The sequence below is a fragment of the Centruroides vittatus genome, unplaced genomic scaffold (genome assembly GCF_030686945.1).
Source record: "Centruroides vittatus isolate TY-2023 unplaced genomic scaffold, ASM3068694v2 contig_878, whole genome shotgun sequence".
Taxonomy (NCBI): Eukaryota; Metazoa; Arthropoda; class Arachnida; order Scorpiones; family Buthidae; genus Centruroides; species Centruroides vittatus.
Window position 1 is genome coordinate 1,437,255 of NW_027122570.1, and position 21,518 is coordinate 1,458,772.

General features: G+C 22.9%; 1 protein-coding gene across 2 annotated transcripts in view; it reads right to left on the minus strand.

Moving 5' to 3' along the window:
• Positions 1–13,921, minus strand: part of LOC136983201 (leucine-rich repeat-containing G-protein coupled receptor 5-like) — a 119,636-nt gene extending 105,715 nt beyond the window's left edge. For both annotated transcript variants that reach the window (XM_067279888.1, XM_067279887.1), the window contains exon 1: positions 13,337–13,921. In XM_067279888.1, the coding sequence (XP_067135989.1) occupies positions 13,337–13,581 (245 nt within the window). In that variant the 5' untranslated portion in view covers positions 13,582–13,921. The remainder of the gene's footprint in view (positions 1–13,336) is intronic.
• Positions 13,922–21,518: the final 7,597 nt, after the last annotated feature.

The following is a 21,518-nucleotide window of genomic DNA, read 5'->3' on the forward strand; positions in this document are numbered from 1 at the left end:
AAATAAGAACGACAATTATAATTAAGTTCAAAAGAAACAAAAATTACAATTTATAGAAAAGTATTAATTTAGACAAATGTAGCTGTTGTTTGAAATCATCCAACGATTTCTTTAAATTCTAACGCGAATTTGGCTCAACAGTATTTATGACTTTTATGCCAAAAAATAATTATATGAACGGACCACATAAATTTCTCCATATGTTACGATTTTACGTTTTAATTTTCAGAATCAAATGCAATTTTTACTTTATAAATCTGCCAGGAATTTTACGTGAGATTTTGATACGTATATCTCAATCAGTTTTTCTTCTTTTTATTGAAAAACGATTTTCAGTAATTCTTTAGAAAATTCAAGAATTATAACAACAAATTCAAAAATTCTTTTCCCTAGCGAATGTAGCCTAATCAAATAATAATTCAACAACAAATAAACGTAAATTAAAAAAGAAAAAGAAAATGCAACTCTTCTATAAACACGATAAAAAATTATGTAACTATTTTTCAATTGTTTTCTCCATTTAAATAAATTTAGTTAAATTATTATATTTTAAAAAATGTAATATAAGATGAATATTGTATTCGTAAAATATAAGAAGTATTATTACTCCTATATTATTTTTAAAGCTTTCTTATTGTTGCAAACTCAATAGTAATTAATGACAATGTTCAATTTTTAAGTTTTAATTAAATTTTAATACTTGAATATCGTCTATAGTTATAATTAAATTTTGTAATTAATAAAATAAATATAAGCTAGCAATAGTACAATACTTATATTTTACATTAATTCAAAGTAATTATAATTTTTGTAACTCCAAAGAAGTAAAACCATTTCGGAAATAAAATCTTTTTCATTAAGAAGGAATTATTCATTAATGTAAAAATGATTTTCTGTTTGATTTTTAAAAACTTAAGTATATTATTTTATTCAGTATAAATTCATATTTAAAAAGTCAATGAATTATATTAAATATCTAAATAATCTTACATAAAATATATTAATTCATAAAAATATAGAATTTACACATTGTTTTTTGTGTTGCTATCGATATAGTAATTATAGAAGATTGGAATAAAAATTTGTAAATTTTTATTCCAATCTTCTACATTCCACATTTAAAGAGAAATAACAAAAATAAAATGGTTTATTTATTGAATAAATATTTTATATTTTGATTCATAATTTTGATTTAATTAAAATTTTAAGTATAGAAAATTAATTAACTTTAAAAATTAGTTCTTATATTGAGAAAGAGATTCCTAAAATGTGGAAAATTTTACCAACTCACAGCAGATCTTCATTTGTAGGCTACTGATGAAGTCCATAGTTTTAATCAATTTTCATTTTAGATACTTCGTTCCTTAATATAGGAACTTATTTTTAAAGTTTACCAAACTCTTATAATTGAAATGTGACGAAAGCCGCCTTTACAATTTGAATATTTTTAAGAATTTATTTTTTTAATGAATTTTTGAAATACTCTTTTAACTCGAAAAGATTCTCATTAAAAAGTTTCTCTCTTTTTAAAATGACTTCATTTCAAATACATATAAGTTATATTTAACAAGTTACATTCTAATTTTAATTTTTTTTTCTTAATTTGAAAGGAAACAAAATATATAATTTTATCGTGCGAATGTAAATAAAAAAACATATAACCAAAATTCAAAATTAATTTTGTAGATAAGGTATAATTTATTATTAATAAAGTCAACTATTATCATATCCTTTTTCGAGTAACTAAAAATAATAGCATAACCTATATAAGAAAAGGAACTACTTGATAATTAGGAAGCATTCTTTATTTTTATATAAATTATAAATAAAAATAAAACCTTTAATATTATTAAATTTATTTCATATTTGATACAATTTATTTTATATAAAGTAGTTTATTTTATATTAATACTTTAAACGAAATAATTTTTACTTTTTAATCAATACAAATTAATCTGGAATAAAATTCACTTTCTTCTAATACTTAAAAAGTTAAATTTAATAAATTTAATAGTGAATGTTGTCTTAAGTAAATAAAAAATTGAAAAGACAATACAATAATGCTAAAATATTTGTATGATATTTTGCTAAAAAAAATTAAAAAACAGTATTAATAAAAATGAAAACGTTATACTAAAATTGAGAATATCGTCGTAGAGCACTTATAATTTTCGATTTTGTATTGAACAAAGTATAAAGAGAAATTATAAAAAATAAAAACGAATCAAGTACCGAAAATAACTTCTCGTTGCTTAGCACAATTAGGTCCATTCTCGAAAATATACGAGATAGAAATCTACGTAACTGTCCGCTTATGTTCATTGTAACGGCAGTCAAAATCCATTAAGCCCTCTCATTGAAAGAGATGTGGTTGATATGTCATCCTACTTTAATAAATTAGTGTTTTAAAATGCAAAGTAATGGTTTATGGAGACAAAAATTTAAGTGTGCTGATGATTTTATCAAAGATTTATATTTAAGTATATAATATACGTTCTCCTTTGACCATTTTCTTAAACGTTTAATTTAACATTTACATTTCATCTTTAATCGGATTACGAATATTTTCTTAATTGAGATCCGTTGAAAACTGAATATTACCCATAGGTTTATTATAAAATTTAATAATTGTAAATACGGAATAGAAACTGAACTTAAAATTGAAACAAACATCGTTAAAAAATAAACTTCAATGTCAAATTTTATAAAAATGACCAATGCTAAGTTTAGAAACAAGTCAAAAGAATTGCTCAGCAGCATCAAGATGTAGGCCTATCTGATAAAAAAGAATATTTTAAAAGAAATATAACCCTACATAGTCTTTAATATCATATTCTACAGTATATCTACGTATCGCTGGCCGACAACCACTTTGTTCTATCTTCACTTCTGCAAGTTTTGAGAAATTGAGTTTGTAAGTTTAAGAGAATAGATTTAGAACAAATTATTCTTGCTCTAGCGTCGTCAAAAATAAGCAAAATAAACTTTAATGAAGATGGAAGTGAGGATTGAAGAAATATAATATTAAGATCGCAAAACATGCAAAAATGTAGAGAGAACAAAGTGATTCTCGGTCAGCGATAAGACATTATTAAGTATATAAACTTTATTTTCCACAAACTCAGTTCCAATATTAGAAATATACAATAAATATATTAAAATAAGTCTAAAGAAAGAATCAATGGTTTTGACCCCTACACGTATCCGGATCGGTAAATTTTGCAAAGTTTCTACCAAAACCCGGTATAAAAAAGTAATGTATTTTTTATATGCAGTCTTTAATTATCAAAATAAATTTAATAGTATAGTTTTTAATAAAGATAAGAGGGTACTGCACAATCCTTTTTGATAAAACGTCTTAATAAGAAAATAAATAATAAAATTTTTAAGTAGATAGTTATACAACTACAATATTAATTGATAAGCGATTTCTTTGTTCATTAACATAAAAAAATATTTATTTATTTACTGTCTTTCCATCAAAACTTTGATTTAATCAAACGGTATTTTAGTTATAATTTTCTGACCGTTAAAAATTTTCCACGGACCAGTGCCAATGTGCAGACTGGCCGTTGAAAACACGGGTGTAAATAATTATACACTTTCGCAAATCCCCTTAACAAATTTTATTAATTTAAAGATACGAATGAGCATTCTTATTAAACTATATTTAAATATGATACTGAGCATTTGTTTTATACTAAACATATTAAGATGCTTTGATAACATTTTCTTAACCTATCTAAACACAAATTATTAATATTTATTTAAGTAATAATGAAATGAAAATTAATGTTATAAAGCTACCTGAAACGAAAAAATAAATAAATATGCATTAATTTTTTTATATCCTGAAAGATCAATAATTGCTTATTGTTACAAATGCAAAATCTTCGGAACCGAAGCGAATATTTCAATTTTTAGAAAATAAATATTTTAACTTCTCAAGCGTTGAAAACGTTAACATAATCTATTCTACTCACAGTAATAATACATAAAGCGCATTCATAACCCAAAATTAGTAAACGGAAATATTTGTAAAAATCATTTACAAGTATCAAAATGAATTTCTAACTCAAAGCAGCATTTTCTTTAAAATGATTTAATTAGTTTATATTATAGTTTCATAATTTATAACCTATATTAACTATGATAGAACATTCTAAAGCTATCGTGAAGTTAAACAGATCGATAAGTTTTATTATTATTCACACGATCTAACCTTAAAACCAAAAAACTCCATATCACAAAGAAAATCAATTATGCTATTGGAAAAACTTAAGACATTTCTTGAGATTGGTTTTATTTATCTTACTTTACTTAAGAACGTTCCAAATTATTTTGTTGAAAGATTAAATGCATTCTTCAACGAGATTATGGAACAAGGTTTTATCCCTAATGATCAGAAAAAATATTATTTATCGTGATTTCTAAGAAACAAGATCCTATAAACCCGGAAAATTTTCGACTAATAGCTTTGTTATTCACATTAAGAAAACTTTCATTTTTATTTTAGCAAGAAGATTAAACTTTTAATTGACTTTCTTATTGTAATGGCAACTATTGAACATAGAGATTTGTGAAATTATAATTATGTGAATTATAGTTATTCAAAAAAGACACGAATTTATTTTCCAGTAATTGAGTAATTTTAATTTTTATTACATTTATAAATTTCAAATGTGATTAGAACTGAGTTTCCTAAATTGGATGTTTTAATAGAAAAGATTCTGGAACATCTCCGATTTCATTAAGTAAAGATTTTCCCCAAGGAAACTGACAGAATCCTATATTATTTAGCATTTTCATTAATGATCCAAACTTAATCTTTGACTCCAGTTCTAATGATAATATTTTTATTGATTTTTTACATTTTTTACAGTATGATAATGGCATTTCATTAATAATTTCTAAAATAAATTATAAGTAAAAACAGTACTCTAATAAATACAGAAAAACCGAAATATTATGTATAAAAGAAATGCGAGATTAAGAAGGAAGAAAATATTTTAACAATTTGAATTGGAAACAATTTGATTAAGCAGTTTCGCAAAATTAAATTAAAGGTATCAGTTTTTTCCTTAAAGTTATTATCGAATTTTTTAATATAATTTTTGTATTTACTTTACTCTTACAAGGAAAGAGGATATTTTACAATAGATAGAATTTTATTTAAGAGAATTAATTATCTGACCTCATTAATTTCTAATTTAAATAAAAATTATTATACAGTTAATATAATTTATAGTATTTTTATTCTTTATTTGGATACTAACTATGCTTACTTGAATACAGTGCACATTAGAAAATAAGAAAAGGTTTTACTTAGAGAAATTATACTTTTCGACCATATATATTTTCACTTAAAATCAGATTATATCCATTTGGAAATTTCAAAAACAAATATTAAATTAATCTGATCTTAAGTGGGATAAATATAAAATTGTTATTTGTTTTTCGTAAAAGAGAAAAAAATTAAATACACAAAAATATATTTGGTATCAATTCGTTTGTTAATTACATAAAACATTTTGTGGTGTAGAGATAATAAAATTAATTATTCCATCTATGTCAATTATCATTTTGAATTACCACGATTCAGTAATATTGCTGAATCGTGGTAAAACCGAAAATATCAATATTGGTGTAAAAACAGATTATTACAAACGACTCACCCAATTAAAATAATAATAATAATAATAATAATAATAATTGTTAGTAACGATTAAATAACGTATATTAACTTATAATTTGTATAAAATTAAAATATTAAGTGTATTTTACGATGTGTACTTATCTCTAAATATTCTACTAAATTAAACATTGCTAATATTTTTTCTCGTTTTTAATTAATGCGATTGATTTATATTGTTTTAATCACGAGAGACGACATATGAAATATAACCAATTCATTAAATACTTCATTTTTTAAAACTGAACGTTTTTATTTGAAGTTTTGAAAATATATAGGTTAAATAAATTGATTATAATTATTTATCTACACTCTTCATAGTGAAATTAATATCAGTCTACTACACATCAGTAGTGTACTTATACCTAGTGTCGTAACTAAGATTTCATCTGTCCTGTGTTATTTTTTATTTTTGCGCCTCTTAATTTTTGGGAGGAAGAACTAATAATACTAAAACAAATATGATAAAAGAACTTGTTTATAAATAAATTTTGTGTAAACAAGAAATTTACGAGATCATTCACATGTACTTATACACGAAAATATTACAGTATATTGGATAATTTTTTTTATCAGTTCCATTTCGAGGCCCCGTTCGTCCCGGACCTTGTGTCTGTGCATCTGTTGCACCTGCCTAGTGTACTTCTGCCTCGAATTATATTGACATTATAGTATTAATACAAAAATATTTTTACTGAAATCAGGACCACTTGATTTTGATAAAAATCATTATGTTAACTGGCCTAGTCAAATGTTCACAAATGCATTATTTTAATCGGAACCCAATGTATTTGGGTTTAACAGTTTCATATAGTTTGATTTAACACAAATTTACTGACCAAATGAATAGATTTTAGCTGTAAACTGCAGCCCGTTAAAAACAATCTAAGTTAATGCCGCCCAAGGCAACACTTAAGTTGTGCACCCTCGCTATAAATAGTAAACTTTTAAAAAATATTAAACTGTAAAATAATAAATAACAACGCATCAAATATATATATATATATTTCACATTATCAAATTAATTAAAACATTTAGATTCCACATTTCATTAAACTGCAAGAAACAGCTAAAAATTTGCAGGTGCAAAAAATGATACGTATAAAATATTAAAATTGTATTCATACCTGCAATTTGATGTCAATAACCTTCTTTTGTCTAACTGGTTTAAACATATGTTGAGTTACAATAGTTATTCTAAAGACACATTTTTTTCTTTTGCTTTCCGTATGTATAAATTATTAACATTATCAGTTATTTTATCTTGGAATAGTTCCAATTAAAAATAAAAAAATGAGAAAAAATTTGATTATATATAGATCATTTTACATCATAATTTTCAAGAAGTTTATATCTAATAATAATAATAATAATAATGACAATAGTTCTTTTTAAACTTTTTGAAAAAAGTTGAATTATTTGTTTTAAAAAAATAAAAGTATTGTAAAATGTTTTGAATGCATTAAAATTGTTTAATGGATTTAAAACATTTTATAATATTTGTACAGGAAACGATTCATAATGATTAACATACGATATTCAATGTGTGATATGATTAAAGGAACACAGGATTAAACAAATAGTAAAGAAATATATAGCAATTTTTTGATTAAACATTAAACTACATTGTTAAGAAAATAACAATAATAACAATAATAATAGCTATCGTGCAGATTGAATTTTTTCAGAATATTTTTTTTCTTATTAAGTTTATTCCAAGAATTTTGATTTTAAAGATTTTTTAATTATAATAAAGTACGTCAATAATTTATATTTTATTATTTCATTCATCATTATAAAATTTAATTTGAGAAAACAATATCATTTGCTAAAATAAAAACAAAATTACATAAATATGATTTAAAGACTCTTTTCTAACTTGGCAATTTCCATATATTTTAAATTGTAATAATAATGAGTATATTGAATGAAATTGCGCTAATGAAATTCAACTGATCTCTTACAGAGTATCGTAAATAAATAAAATGGATAAATATATGAAAAATTACATTTCCGAAATGCATTCTAAATTAAATTTTTAAATCGAGAGAATCAGCTTTGATTTCATGTTAAAGTTTGATTTTTATTTTTTTCTTCTACCAGATACGTAATTTATATATTTCTAAATTATTTAAATATATAGTATTATATTATAGATAGGATTACAGTATAAAATTTTAAAAAATTATCTTAAGGATTATTAAGTTAATCTAAAAATGATTGGGTTGAAATTTCTTCCTCATTTAATAAATATATTTAGAAATATTTATTTAAGACAAAAATAAAATAATTTCATATTTAAGGCAGATAATTATTTTAAAAGAAACAAGGAAATGATATTAAAATATACATTAAAGTGAACAATTAAAGTCTTTGAAATCGGAAAAAGTTTAGAAATTATCATAATTGGAAAAAATAATTTTTATTTTTAACTAGAAATGTATTGATTTTATCGGAATATCCTAAGCACACAATTTTAGATTCTAGAAAAATTACTTTTAATTTATTTTAAAATTATAAATGGATTTTTTAAATTTTATTTAGTTAATTGAGTCAATTAATCATGTTTCGAAATAAGGTTTTAAATTAGTAGATTATAGGAAAATAAATTTAATTGTTTCTAAAAGAATTTACAAAGTTATGATAAATACACATTAAGAGTGTTATTCTTAAGTAATAAAGGATTATTTACGTAAATTAAATCACAGATATCAATAAAATTTAATACTTATAGTGATTAAAATTGATAGCTAACTTATACCTTAGAATTCCATTAAATTAAATATCAGATAATTACTTTCGAGTCATAGTTTCAGAAAGAAAATTATCGATAAAACAATAAAGTTATATATAATTTCCTAATAATTGCAAACGCAGTAAAAATTTAATGATGCAATTTATTAAAAGTATTAGCCATTAAACTTTAGTTATTATTAATTTAAACATGAATAACCATAAGATTTTATTAGTAATAATTAATTTTATTGATTGATATAAAGTAAACTTTTATATGATAATGAAATGGAAGTGTTTGATTTCGACAAATATCATTTATTTAATTGTCAAGTTAATAACAGTAAAAAAATAATCTTTATAAGCAGCAATTAATATAAATCTTTAACAATGAATATATTAATTAAATTTTACGATACACTCTAAGAAAAATTTTAAACTACGGCATTATTTAATGTAAATATCCTTAATTGATGTAGATAAACTTATCGTTTTTAATTAATAATGGCTTATGTTTATTGTTAGTGCATAGGCAGTATGAATAAAAACCAGATAAAAGAACACTAAGAAGGAATAATTAGCTAATGATAACATTTTTGAAACTATAATCATCTTTCAAAGTAAATTATTTCTTTTAAAAAAGTTATGAAACTATAGATGCATTTAATACTTGTTTTTGCTTATTTTCTAATAAAACCATTAAACTTATGGATATTCTATTAAAAATATTAATAGAATACAGGGATTTATTAAGTAATTTATATTAAAGGTATTTTATTCAGAGATTGATTTTTTAAACGATTAAAATGTTAATTTTTAATAGAATTAATTATCGTTTGAAACTGAGGAAACATTACATACTATTAACATAAATGGATTATAAAACAAATAAGAAATCATTAAGTAATGTTGTATTAATTTAAATATATATTAAAATTATTCAGTAAATCACTTAGAAATTTACATGTTATAGAGGGTAACTAGAGAAAAAAGTTAACACTTAAATAAACTAGGATTTTTAATGGAAGTTAAACGGATAATGCGCTGTAATATGATAACAAATGTCTGTTCACAATTTCAAGAGTCAAAAAATCAATTTCAAGAGTCAAATGTTAGCACTATCCACAAATAGTGTTAACATTACTTCAAGCACCCGGTGTTTTAAGTATATCTTATATTAAATATTTGGTTGTATATGAATATTTTTTATTTTATTTTTTCCTCGTTAATTTAGAATATTTAATATATGATACAAAATGCTGTTATTATTTGATTATTTGACATTCGTTTTTTGACTCTTGAGATTATAAATATAAATAGATGTATATATATTAATAAATAGTCTTTCGAATGTATAAATACACCAATAAATTGTTAAGCACAAAATATTTTTTAATAGTTTCACTAAATAAAATATTTTTAAATGTGCATTTTATTAAGAATTATAATAAATATATTTTATACAAATTATTTACACTTTTTATAAAATATGCATAACATATACACATGATATACAATTTATAATTTTGAATGAAAGTATAAATTATTTATTTTTAAAAGAATTATTCTTATTTTCAATACATCCTTATAAAATTATATCTTTCAGGAACCTGAACAAAGCATGTTCAAATAATAACTATAAATCCATTAATTATTGTAAGATACAAAAAGTATATAAGTACAAATATAAAATTTTTCCGAAGCTCAAAAGTAAGATTTTAATAATAAATAATTAAATAAATATATGGTTATATAAAATAAGGATATATTAAGCTAATATTAAACATTCAATGTATACTTTAAATAATTTATTATTAATATTATTTCGAAAGAGATTTAAAATGCGATCGTTAAAATTTTTTTACATTGCACTGTGGCAGAATTAAGATGATAATGTTTAAAAAGATAAAAATTACAATTAAATTATCCTCTGCAGTTTTTTATTGAAAACAATATCATATTTAATTAAAATTATTACTTCAATTTTCTTTATTAATTTACTTAAGCAGAAAAATAAAAATTAGCTGAATGATATAAAATTTTTTAATATTTTGTAGATTTTACAAATTTTGCTAATGAAAATTGATAATATATTAACATCTGGTTTGAAAAAAAACGAAAGAAAAAGTGTTTCCTTGTCACTGAGGATAAAAGTTTTATAATCAATGAAGGAAGAGGATAAATCATTAATTTTTGAAATTAATCACTATATTTATAGCGCTAATAACATGTAAAATTTTCAAAATGTTCGGACTAAAACAACAATTTCTTATTACTTTAATAATTTGCTTAATAATTCTATATGAACACGCAAGAAAATTTTACAGTATTTTTAAATATATTTTCTTTGTGAATTCTTTAAAACTACATTTATATTTTTGCAAATATAAAAGAAAAAAAATAGTTTGATACATATATAATTTGTAATGAAAAAAGTTTTAATATTACATAATTAAGACAACTAATGTCACAATTATGAATATAAATGTAAATGAAATAAGAGCGCCCTAAAATTATTTTAAAAACGTTTATTAAGATGGATTTAAGATATTAGCTATAAGTATATCGAATTTAAAAACTTCTAATTTATATTCGAGGAAGTAAAATCGGTTTTACCTTGTCAAATATACAAAATAATATTAGGAAGGAAAGAGAACTTAGTGCTAAATTATCTGCAAGAAAATATTACAAGCATTAAAAGTGATATCAAGTACAGATATCGCCAACTATCTGACATGAAAAAGACCTTAATGTATTTTGATAACGTAAACGATAGAAGAAAGACATCACATTGTGGAAAAATATGATGAAATGACATTAATTATCAGATAATATTTCTGTCATTTCATTATTTATAACAATATTGAATAAAAGTTCAAGATTACGGAATATATAGTGAATTATTATCAATGACTCTAGCGAAACGTTACTGAAGATAAATATTGGCTTTTACTGTCAAGAAGAAGTTTGCTATAATATGAATGAAAGCCGTATTTTATATTACGAAATGAATTATTTCTATTCTTTTATAAAAATACTGTATTTAGGAATTGTTTCGTTGACAGATAAATGTTCTTTTTTTCATCCGGACTTGAAACTAAATTGCATCTGTATCATATTATAATGGCCTATGACATTTTTATAGTACTATTCATAAAATTTTGTATTTTTTTTTCTTTTATTTTCAGTGATTTTTTGTAACATGATCAATCAATCTAATACTTTTATAGACGAAAGCTATTCGAGAATTGATTTTTCCGCTGAGTCGGGCATTTTGATCACTTACGTAATAACGTAATTAGATAACCGAAAAATTACCTATAAGGTAAATCAAACAATTTATAATATTGTTTGTTTTGATAAGTTAATTAAAAGTTGACAAATTTTTCGATTTACTCTCGACAGACAGGAAGATTTGAAAAATAAATAACTATTCTGTCCATTAAAATTGATTTATTAAACCGATGTTTATTTTAAATTTTTATTGTTATAAATTATTCTTGGTATAATGTCAGTTATAATTGAGAACTAGATACGATATTAAATAAAATATACAGTGTTATTTCCCTAATATTAATCACTGGTATCTTTAAGAGAGTGATTCAGAAAATTAAGTAAATAAGAATTATAGACATAATAATTACATACGTGCAATAGCGAATTTAAATATGCCGAGACTTAATCATAAATTTATTATAGTTCATGTAATATTTTTTATTGATTTATGTCAACATTTACTGTTCATAAAACTTTAACGAGGTTCCTAAATCTAAATATTATATAAGAAATATTATTTTAAAGTATATAATGCAATATTGATATTTTAAAATCTGTTATTAACTTAAAATTATGAAATAAATGCAGAAATTAAGTAAAGTGTAATGGTTTATCAGATTATCTTCTCATTTTCTCTAATGTATTAAATACATTTTTTACCATAAGGTATTATATAAGTTATGTTTAATTTATCAAAAAACTGTGTTAAAGATATTAAATAAATATTTAATGTAATTTAAATTGATTGTTATTATGTTAATTATAATTTATAATTTTTTAAAGATATTTTCTCGATAACTTTATAAAGTTCTATATTCAGAGCAGTGAGAAGTTTTGTATGATATGTAACAATTTCAATTTCGAACAATATTAAATAATTTTCAGTCATTTAAGGAACTTTAATGCGAGTTATTTGATTGATATAAAATTTAGTAGTTTTGTAAAAGAAATAATTAATCAGTACTAATTAAATGATTTATTTTATATAAAAGAAATATTAAAATTAATAAAACAACTTTTAATCTTTAAAGATATTTATAAAATATCAATTTATTTTAGATTTATTCCTTTAGATTTAATAATATTCCAGATTTTATTATTAATTTACGACGTTTAATTTCAAATAAGTTTTTAATAGATTATTAAATATTATAATATATACTGCAAGACATAAATACAGACAATTAAGTACTTATTTAATAAATTTACGATGATCGTTATAAGGTATCGAATAAATGGAAAAGAAATTCCAATTAGGTTACAACTGCTTATTCAAATTCCGATAGCTAATAAAGTCAACGAACCAGGGTCACCTTACCGTGGGAGTGTAGACGAAGGGAAGGATCCTAATCAAGGATATTTATGATCTGAATGGGTCAAACCATAATTTCGGCAAATGAACCCGATCATTTTATCAAAGTAAGTGATGAGGATATCCCACAAAAACAGTCTTCCTTATTACAAACAAAATACAAGACATCCTTATAAACGTATCTGTTCATAGGGTTTTATGCATTTTCTCCTCTCCTTTCCAAACAATTATATTAATTACGGTAATACCAAAGTTCTTTCCTGATTTTTACTATGTTAAACTCTTCGATTAGTTTTACTATAATTAAAGAAAATGATACTTACAGTGATATTGTCGATGGACTTAATCCAGCAGGTACTTTCGTCAAACTCTGGTTGGAGCAATCCACTTGAAAGGAATCCTCTTGTTCTTCACATTTACACTTGAGCGTGCAGGGGATTTCTCCTTGCTCCGCACATGTCCTCACAACAATAATAAACATCAGAATCCATTTAAATTCGGAATGGGACGTTTTGACAATATCACGGCAGTCCATAATTACGACAAATCTGCTTATTTGGACGGCCATAAAAGTCTATTCTGTCTAGCATGTATTATAAGTTTGGAGGAATCAACAGGAATTTCGACAGTTGAGTGCTACACGCGGAGAGTTGGCAGATGACGATCGGGTAACGGCACAAACAGGAGTGACTGAGTGTGACTGGTCGCACACTGCAGGAGAGCGCTCTCCCCGTGACGTCAGCTGTCAGAACCTGTTCTGCTCTTGCCTTTCACCAACAGAAAAGTTAGACCTATTTTAGAAACTCCAAAGAGATATTAATCTATCCCTTGGCTGTTGTATCAACATAAGATCGAGTTTCCCCCTCGCCATTTGTAAGCGTGTTTCTATCAGAAATGTGTAAAGTTACAAATGTTGTATTCTTCATAAGAAAACTAGGTTACGACCTTATTAGGAGAAGCTGGTTTAAGAGGGTTATTGGCGTGCTTTAAGCAGCAGGTTACTTCGTGGTCGGGGTTCTTTATTATATTTGCATAACAACGACATCTGGCGACAATATTTTTATAAAACGTTTAAATAAATAACATTACATTTACCTCAATTTCTTATCCCTCTTGTTCGACTACGCTTCATTTTCTTTCAAATACGTTTTCGTGAATTAAAACTGTTTTTTAAATGACACAATTAAATTATTCTTAGTAAACAAATTCGATTTTCTACCAAATTTCTAGTATATTTGGGTTTCTAGTCTTTTAACACTATTTTTTTTTTTCCTTCAAAAATCCGGTCGATGCATTATTTTTATAAAAAATTTATAAAATCACAAATAAAATACATGGCAAAAATAAATTAATTAAAATTAACTCTCAAGTAGTGTGTAAAAAGTATAACTTTTAAAAATTTATACTACATTAAAATAAGTTAAACACTATATATTTTTATACCTATCTTATAAAAATTTACGTAAATTTTCACTGCGCATTTATGTAATATTATCTTTAAAAAATTAAATTATAATGTTTTAAGAGTTATAATATTTATGAATATTCAAATAAGAAATAAATATTAAAATTATAAATGTTCAGAAGCGATGTCTTAATGAACATTATAATGTTTAGTAACACATCGAGTAGCCTATGTACAAAATGTTTTTTACAAATTCAATTTTTTTAAGATTTAAATGATATTTTAATACAAACTATTTCATATCGATTGAGTTCTTAGAATAAAATTTGATATTGAAATGATTAAAAGAAAACTGCAGCAATATTTATTATTTTTTAAAAACGTTATTGATCAATAAAGTGATTCCAGCTAATAATTACATTGTTTAGCCCAATAATACCCAATATGTATCGATATTATACCTTAGGCATTTGTTTAGATTTAGGAATGTAATACAATAAAGCGAATGGTATTATATAGAGGATCTATTTTATATGTCTATAATTCTTTGTTATGAAATATTTTGATTTTAATAATAATATTGATCTCAATAAGAAACTAAGAATTACACAAATATATTTTTAATAATTTCAATTTGTAGATTGGCTTAAAATGATTAAATTTTAAAGAATTAGAATCTATTTATTTTTCAAAAATTTGATAATTATATTTAAATATAAATTATTATTATATAGATATAACTAAATCTAAAATTAAACTCGTTTCTATGATATTAACATATAAAATAACTAAATTATGAATAAATTAGTTAATATTTTAATTTGATAAAACTTCGTAGTTAAGGAGAGTGTACTGTTTCTTATTCTGTATAAAGATATCATCAATAAAATGAAGTTTTATCGTTGATATTTGAATTATAAGAATTCCTTATTTTAAGTTATGAAAATACACATTTGTAAAGACTGAATGCAATGAAAAATGTTAAAGGAAAATAAAGATGTGATTTATTAAGTTAATAAAGTAACTAACTAAAATTAATTATCTATCAAGTAGAGTGACTTTAATTCGAATATTATATTTAATCTCAATTATTAATTATAATTAACGGTATATCTGTTATAATACAATATTATTAGTTTATTTTATGGTTTCTAGACTTCTATCTTCTATGTTAATCGTAGTATAATTTGCCTACATTATTTCTCCCATTCACATTATAATAATCCTTCTTCCCATCACGAAATCAACTGTTTCCCGATTAGACTTTTTTCATATAAATGACTAACGCATACATCTACATTGAAACAAATAACGAATGTGTTTTTATTCAATGCTCTGTGAAATTTTATGTATTCTGTCCCTTACTTTAACGCACTATATTGACTTTTAAATATATGAAAGTCATTAAGAATGCGAGAAAATTTTATTTAATGAATATTCATTTACTGTTTCTGTCAGAATTTATTATTTAATCTTTATGATCTATTATATTGTCATGCGGAATATAATTTCACAATCTCTTTTGAATTAATAGCATACGATAGAAAGAAATGTATGAAGTAGTCTACTCTTAATTACTATTTCTTTAAATCTTTTTTTTCCCGGTGTTTTAACATAAAAGTGCGTAAGTTTAAAATAATTTTTATACGAGCTACTTTTTAAAAATATCTTTTCCGTTTAACAGTGCACAATTGGCTTACAGAATTTATAAATCAAATTATTTATGTATAAATAGAATTTCAAATTAAATGTAAAACTACATATATTATATATGTATTTTTTGATTATTTCAACAAGGTTTAATATTTTATTAAAAATTATTTATACGTGTTAAATGTAATGGTAAGATTTTTAATGCATTATTATAAGTTAAAGATATTGTTTCTAATATATAATAAATAAATTTGAAGGAAAAAAAATTCATATTAAATATTTTAAATTTATTTTAAAATGCTCCCAAACGTATTTCCAAAGTAAGTATTAGGCTATATTCAAATAAAATGTTAAAGGAAGAAATGACAAATTTTAAATACAGTATTTTATTTTGATCATTAATAAATATAACATTATTAAATATAAGTTATATTTAAATACGTAGTATTTTCCGAATTTATAATTTAAAATTAAACGATTCTTTCGAATACAATGAATCATATAATTAAACTTTGGAAGTCTCTTTATTTATTTATCAATTCTACTATTATTATAAGACCAAAAATAGCGTTTTAAGAAATTTCTTTAAAATTTAAAAATTTGTATTCCAAATCATCATTTAATTTAAAAATTATAATTAATCATAAAATATTTTTTTATATTTTATCGTTAAAATTACGATCAAATATTTCATAGTAATTTTAAATATTTTTGATATTTCTATAATAATTTAATAATTTTATTTACTATATTGGTTATCGCTTTAAAAATTAAAACTGGACAATAATAGTATTAATGTTTACTTCAGTTCGAAAAGAGATTAAGAAAAACGAGACTATGGTTTAATATTTTAGATATAGATGAAAATACAACATTTCGTTCTCAGAGGAATTTAGTTAATACGTTCCTCGACACGTTTTGTCGCTTATTACAATCATAGCGTCCTCGTCACGCACACCATCCCTATTCTTGACTACAGTTTTTCTTTCAGGACCCGACAAGAACGTGTTAACGAAGTTCTTTTCGTATTATCCTTATAATCTGAAGAAACTTCATTAGATGAGATGCTGGCAGAATGCCAAAGATATTAAACAATCTTCAATTTATCTGATAAATGAATTAAACTATCCTAATAACTAAATTTATTTATTTTAAGAAATTGCTTAATGTTAACTCCGATTAATTTATTACTTGTAGAAGATATTTTCCAGGTTTTACGAAATTTTACGAAAAAATAAATGAATAATTTTTAGAATAGAATTACTTTCAATTAAATTTAAAACATGTTATATAACTTATTTTAATTTCTAAAATTATATAAATTCCGAATAAGCGATTAAGTTTAATCGATTTTCAAATTTTAAGTGGTAAGCGATAGAAATAAAATAAAAACTATTTTGTAAGGCCTTTTATAAATTATATCGATTGACTAATATATATTAATCAATGTGAAGAATGTTATTTTTATCTAATTTTAGTGAAAAAAATTAATTATATTATAATAGTCGTACCTGTAAGCAATGTAATTTATGAACTCTGAATCAATGGATTTTTCCATTAAAAACTAATAAGGAATAATTTATTATCTTAAAAATCTTTATCCTATGATTAAAAGAAATTAAAAATAAAAAAATTAAGCATTAAAATGATAAAAGTTTATGATAATAATTATACATAATTAACACTAAGCAGTAACTAAAGGGCGGCAAAAAAATTCAGTAAATATTTTTATATTGTATTTTTTAATATTGTTTATTTGTGATAAGAGCCAATGTTTAAATTACATCTATAACAAAATTTTCTTGAAATATATTTAAATCTTATAATAAATATTAAAATTATAATGTCTTCTTGTATATTGTTTAAATAAACATTTGCAAAATTTAAATGAAACAATTTATTATATTTCATTCATTTTTCGACACAATAAATAAACAATTATATTTGTAAATACAAAATAATTTGAATTGTATCAGTTTGCATAATTAGAATGCTTTATTTTTTCATTATGTTAAATAAATACAAATAGGAAGGATAACTTGACCTAAAATGACATATCCTAAAAAAAACATGTAAAAATATTTTCTTAGATAAGCTGCTTAGTAATTTATTGATATGTAACCTTACACTAAATAATATTTAATATAAATAATACTAACAACAAGAACTGAAAAATTCGCCCTGTTTTAAAGTAGCAGGTGTTTCAAAAACAATGAAACTGTTTCATTTTATCCTAGTTTCTAGGGTAAAACGATGCGCCTGAATAATTTTCTGCATAAATGTCATAAATTTGGTCTTTTCTCTTTATGAGGCTTGCACATTTATGTGTCTAGAAAGAACATTCTTACATTTAAGCCATGTTTCTTCAAATTTAGAACGACTGTAAAGGTCATCACAGTAGAGGCAAGCATTATCACTCTCATTAATATTTTGAAAGTTGCAGTCTTTTTCATCTTGAATTTCTGTGGACCTAAATTATTATAATGTAGTGCCAATATCGTTACATTATTAGCCTGCAACTTGAATGTTCAGTCAAAGCACCAGAAACAGCTAATATCTCATTTTACCCTCAATGAATAATAATAATAAGTTATAACGAAACTTGTAGAGATAGAATGATTTGAAGAATAAAGAAAATTACTTATATTTGAAAGCATTACGTTTCAATTATTTATGGATTAAGTCTACGATGACAAAAAACTGCATAATACATACAATATTATATTGAAAGGAAGAATTTTCTTGATTTTCTTTTCTCTTTAACAAAAGAGTGTTCGTGATGTCGAAACTTTGTAATGATCGCTGCTGCCACCTTCTGAACATCATAGAATAGTAAATTGAAATGTATTTTGTAGAGTTTTTAAAATATAATCAGTGTATCTTTTACCCTAGTGTCATTTTAGGCTATGTTCACCTGTAAGTATGTTCACCTAGTCTTCGCGAACATAACTTTGAAATCTATGCCAATGAAAATGGTTTAAATTCACGAATAAGATAAGAAAAATTATTTAAGTTTCGTTTTATAAATAATCACTATATTTTCATAAAAAAAGAGAAATAATTACGTTACAAAATCTCATTAATCGTTACCGTTTCACGTAGTAAAACAATCATTGTAAATGTTTTTTTCTCAGTTCTATATAAACAAAAAATAACCATAGAAAATAAACTACAAACAAAAATTTCATTATAAATTGTTAGTTTAAATTAAAAATTATATTCAAACATAAATAGTTATGTGATACTGAAAACATTTATTTTATTAATTTCTCTGAAAAGATTACCATATTAAAACGTAGATTGTATTATTTAATTAAATAAAATATATTTATATATTTATATGTACTATACATAGTCGAAGCTTCGTAAAAACATTGTAAAAGTTCCTTTGGGTAAGATTTGCAGAAATATATTTTCAGAGTAAATATTTATCATGATGAGATTCCATCAAAATCTTACCAAAATATATGCATCACTTCATATACGTAACAAACTAATTTTATCTTTAGAATTTTCAAATGAGCATTTATAAAATTTTAGTCGATTTTGAATAACATTATTATTTATTTTTATTAAATTTAATATTATCTTTAATTTTATGTAATCATACACACTAAAGACTTATCGAAAATTGATATATTGAAAGAAAGAAAAATGCGAATACATTACGTCAAAAATAAAACGCAAAATAATGAGATAAGTAATTTTTTGCATGGTATAGTTACTGTATAAAAAATTCTTGTTAAGCAAAAATTTTATTAGATAAATGTTACTATTTGAATGAAGTTTATGCCAAATAAACCGATAACTGGAAGCCCTTGAACAAAGTAGGCAGAATTTGAAAAATTTATTTTACATAACAAAAATAATTCAATAATATATATTTGTATACGTTTCTGTGTTTACACTATGATACAAATTATAATCGTAATCACACGATTTTTAATTAAAATAAATCTTAAAGATAAGTAATACTTTTACATGGATTTTCTAGCAACTGCTTATTTAGATAGTCTTCGAATATTTTAAATTTTAAATTTAAATAAGACAATGATTACGAATAGAATATGGAAATTTGCCAATGGTTATTGAATCAGAATTTATAAATGTTTAAAATGTGGAATTAATTTTAATATTAATTTAATACAGTGGAACGTAATTTAATTTAATGTGTTCGAAAGAATTTCTTTCTAAAAAATGCTAAATGTAGCTAATAAGAAACACAATTAAAAACTCAAAAGAAGTTGTATTTTCGACAAATATCGTTTTCGATTTATGAGAGTTAATGTCAGAATTTATATAAATGTCAATAAGTAACATTTTGACACATCGTTATATTGTGGAAGATTGTTTTGACAATATGAAGTAGAAAATCTTTTAAAAGACATAATGTTAATAAATCACATTTCGGCAAGAAAGTAAACACATTTACTTCTGTGATTTTAAAAATATGATAATATAGAAAACTGCCTTCAATGGCATTATAAATAAATTTTTATTTTTAATTTTTTATATTGTATGCTGTTATACTATAATTGTAACACTAATGCTGTACTGTACCTATTATGCTACTTAGTTCCGAAAGAATAGGCTAAATAAAAGTATTTTTTGAAGCTAATTCCGAGATGATAAATTTTTGAGTCAAAAAATTTCAATTAAAAATTCGTGTTTATTGTATTACTTTCCTCTACAATATGTATTGAGTCATTACAGATTTTAACAAGTGAGATAATGTCTTGAAATTAATACTAGAAATAAATTGCAATAATAATGCCATTTAATGGATATTTGATAATAATACTTTAGTTATAAAACTCTTTAAAATTTTCATTCATTTATATTAAGAATTGAGACGTGTTACGTGAATGAAAAATTATTCGAATTATTACTAATTTAGCTGAAAGGCAACATTAATAGCAATCATTTGATCTTTCTTACTTTTTTACAAAGAGGTTTTCAGGTACCGTTATCGGAAATTAAGATTTTAATGCTATTTAGTATTTATTTATGAATAATGTTTAATTTAGAATTTGATATCTACCTGGAGAAATGTTTAATATTTTCATACCAGGGTAGAGATATTTGTCTCTGGAATACTAAAAGAAATTCTTAATTATTTGTATCAATACTCTTTTCTCGAGAAATGAAATTATATTAATTTTTTAAATATGTGATTTTTGTTACCATTTTCATCCTGTAAACTCTGCTAATAAAATAGTTACAACTATCGAATATATTCATAAATTTTTTCTTTTAAAAGTTTTAAAATGAATCATCACTAATTAAAGATAATAATAAGTATATTTCTTGATTTATTTTTCAAAATTATATATTACTAGCTTACCCGTCGCGCGTTGCTGCGATTTCAGGAGAAAGGAAATTCAAGCAAACTCATTATGATAAAATTCAATTTACATTTTATTATTTTTACTGAAACTTATTATTAT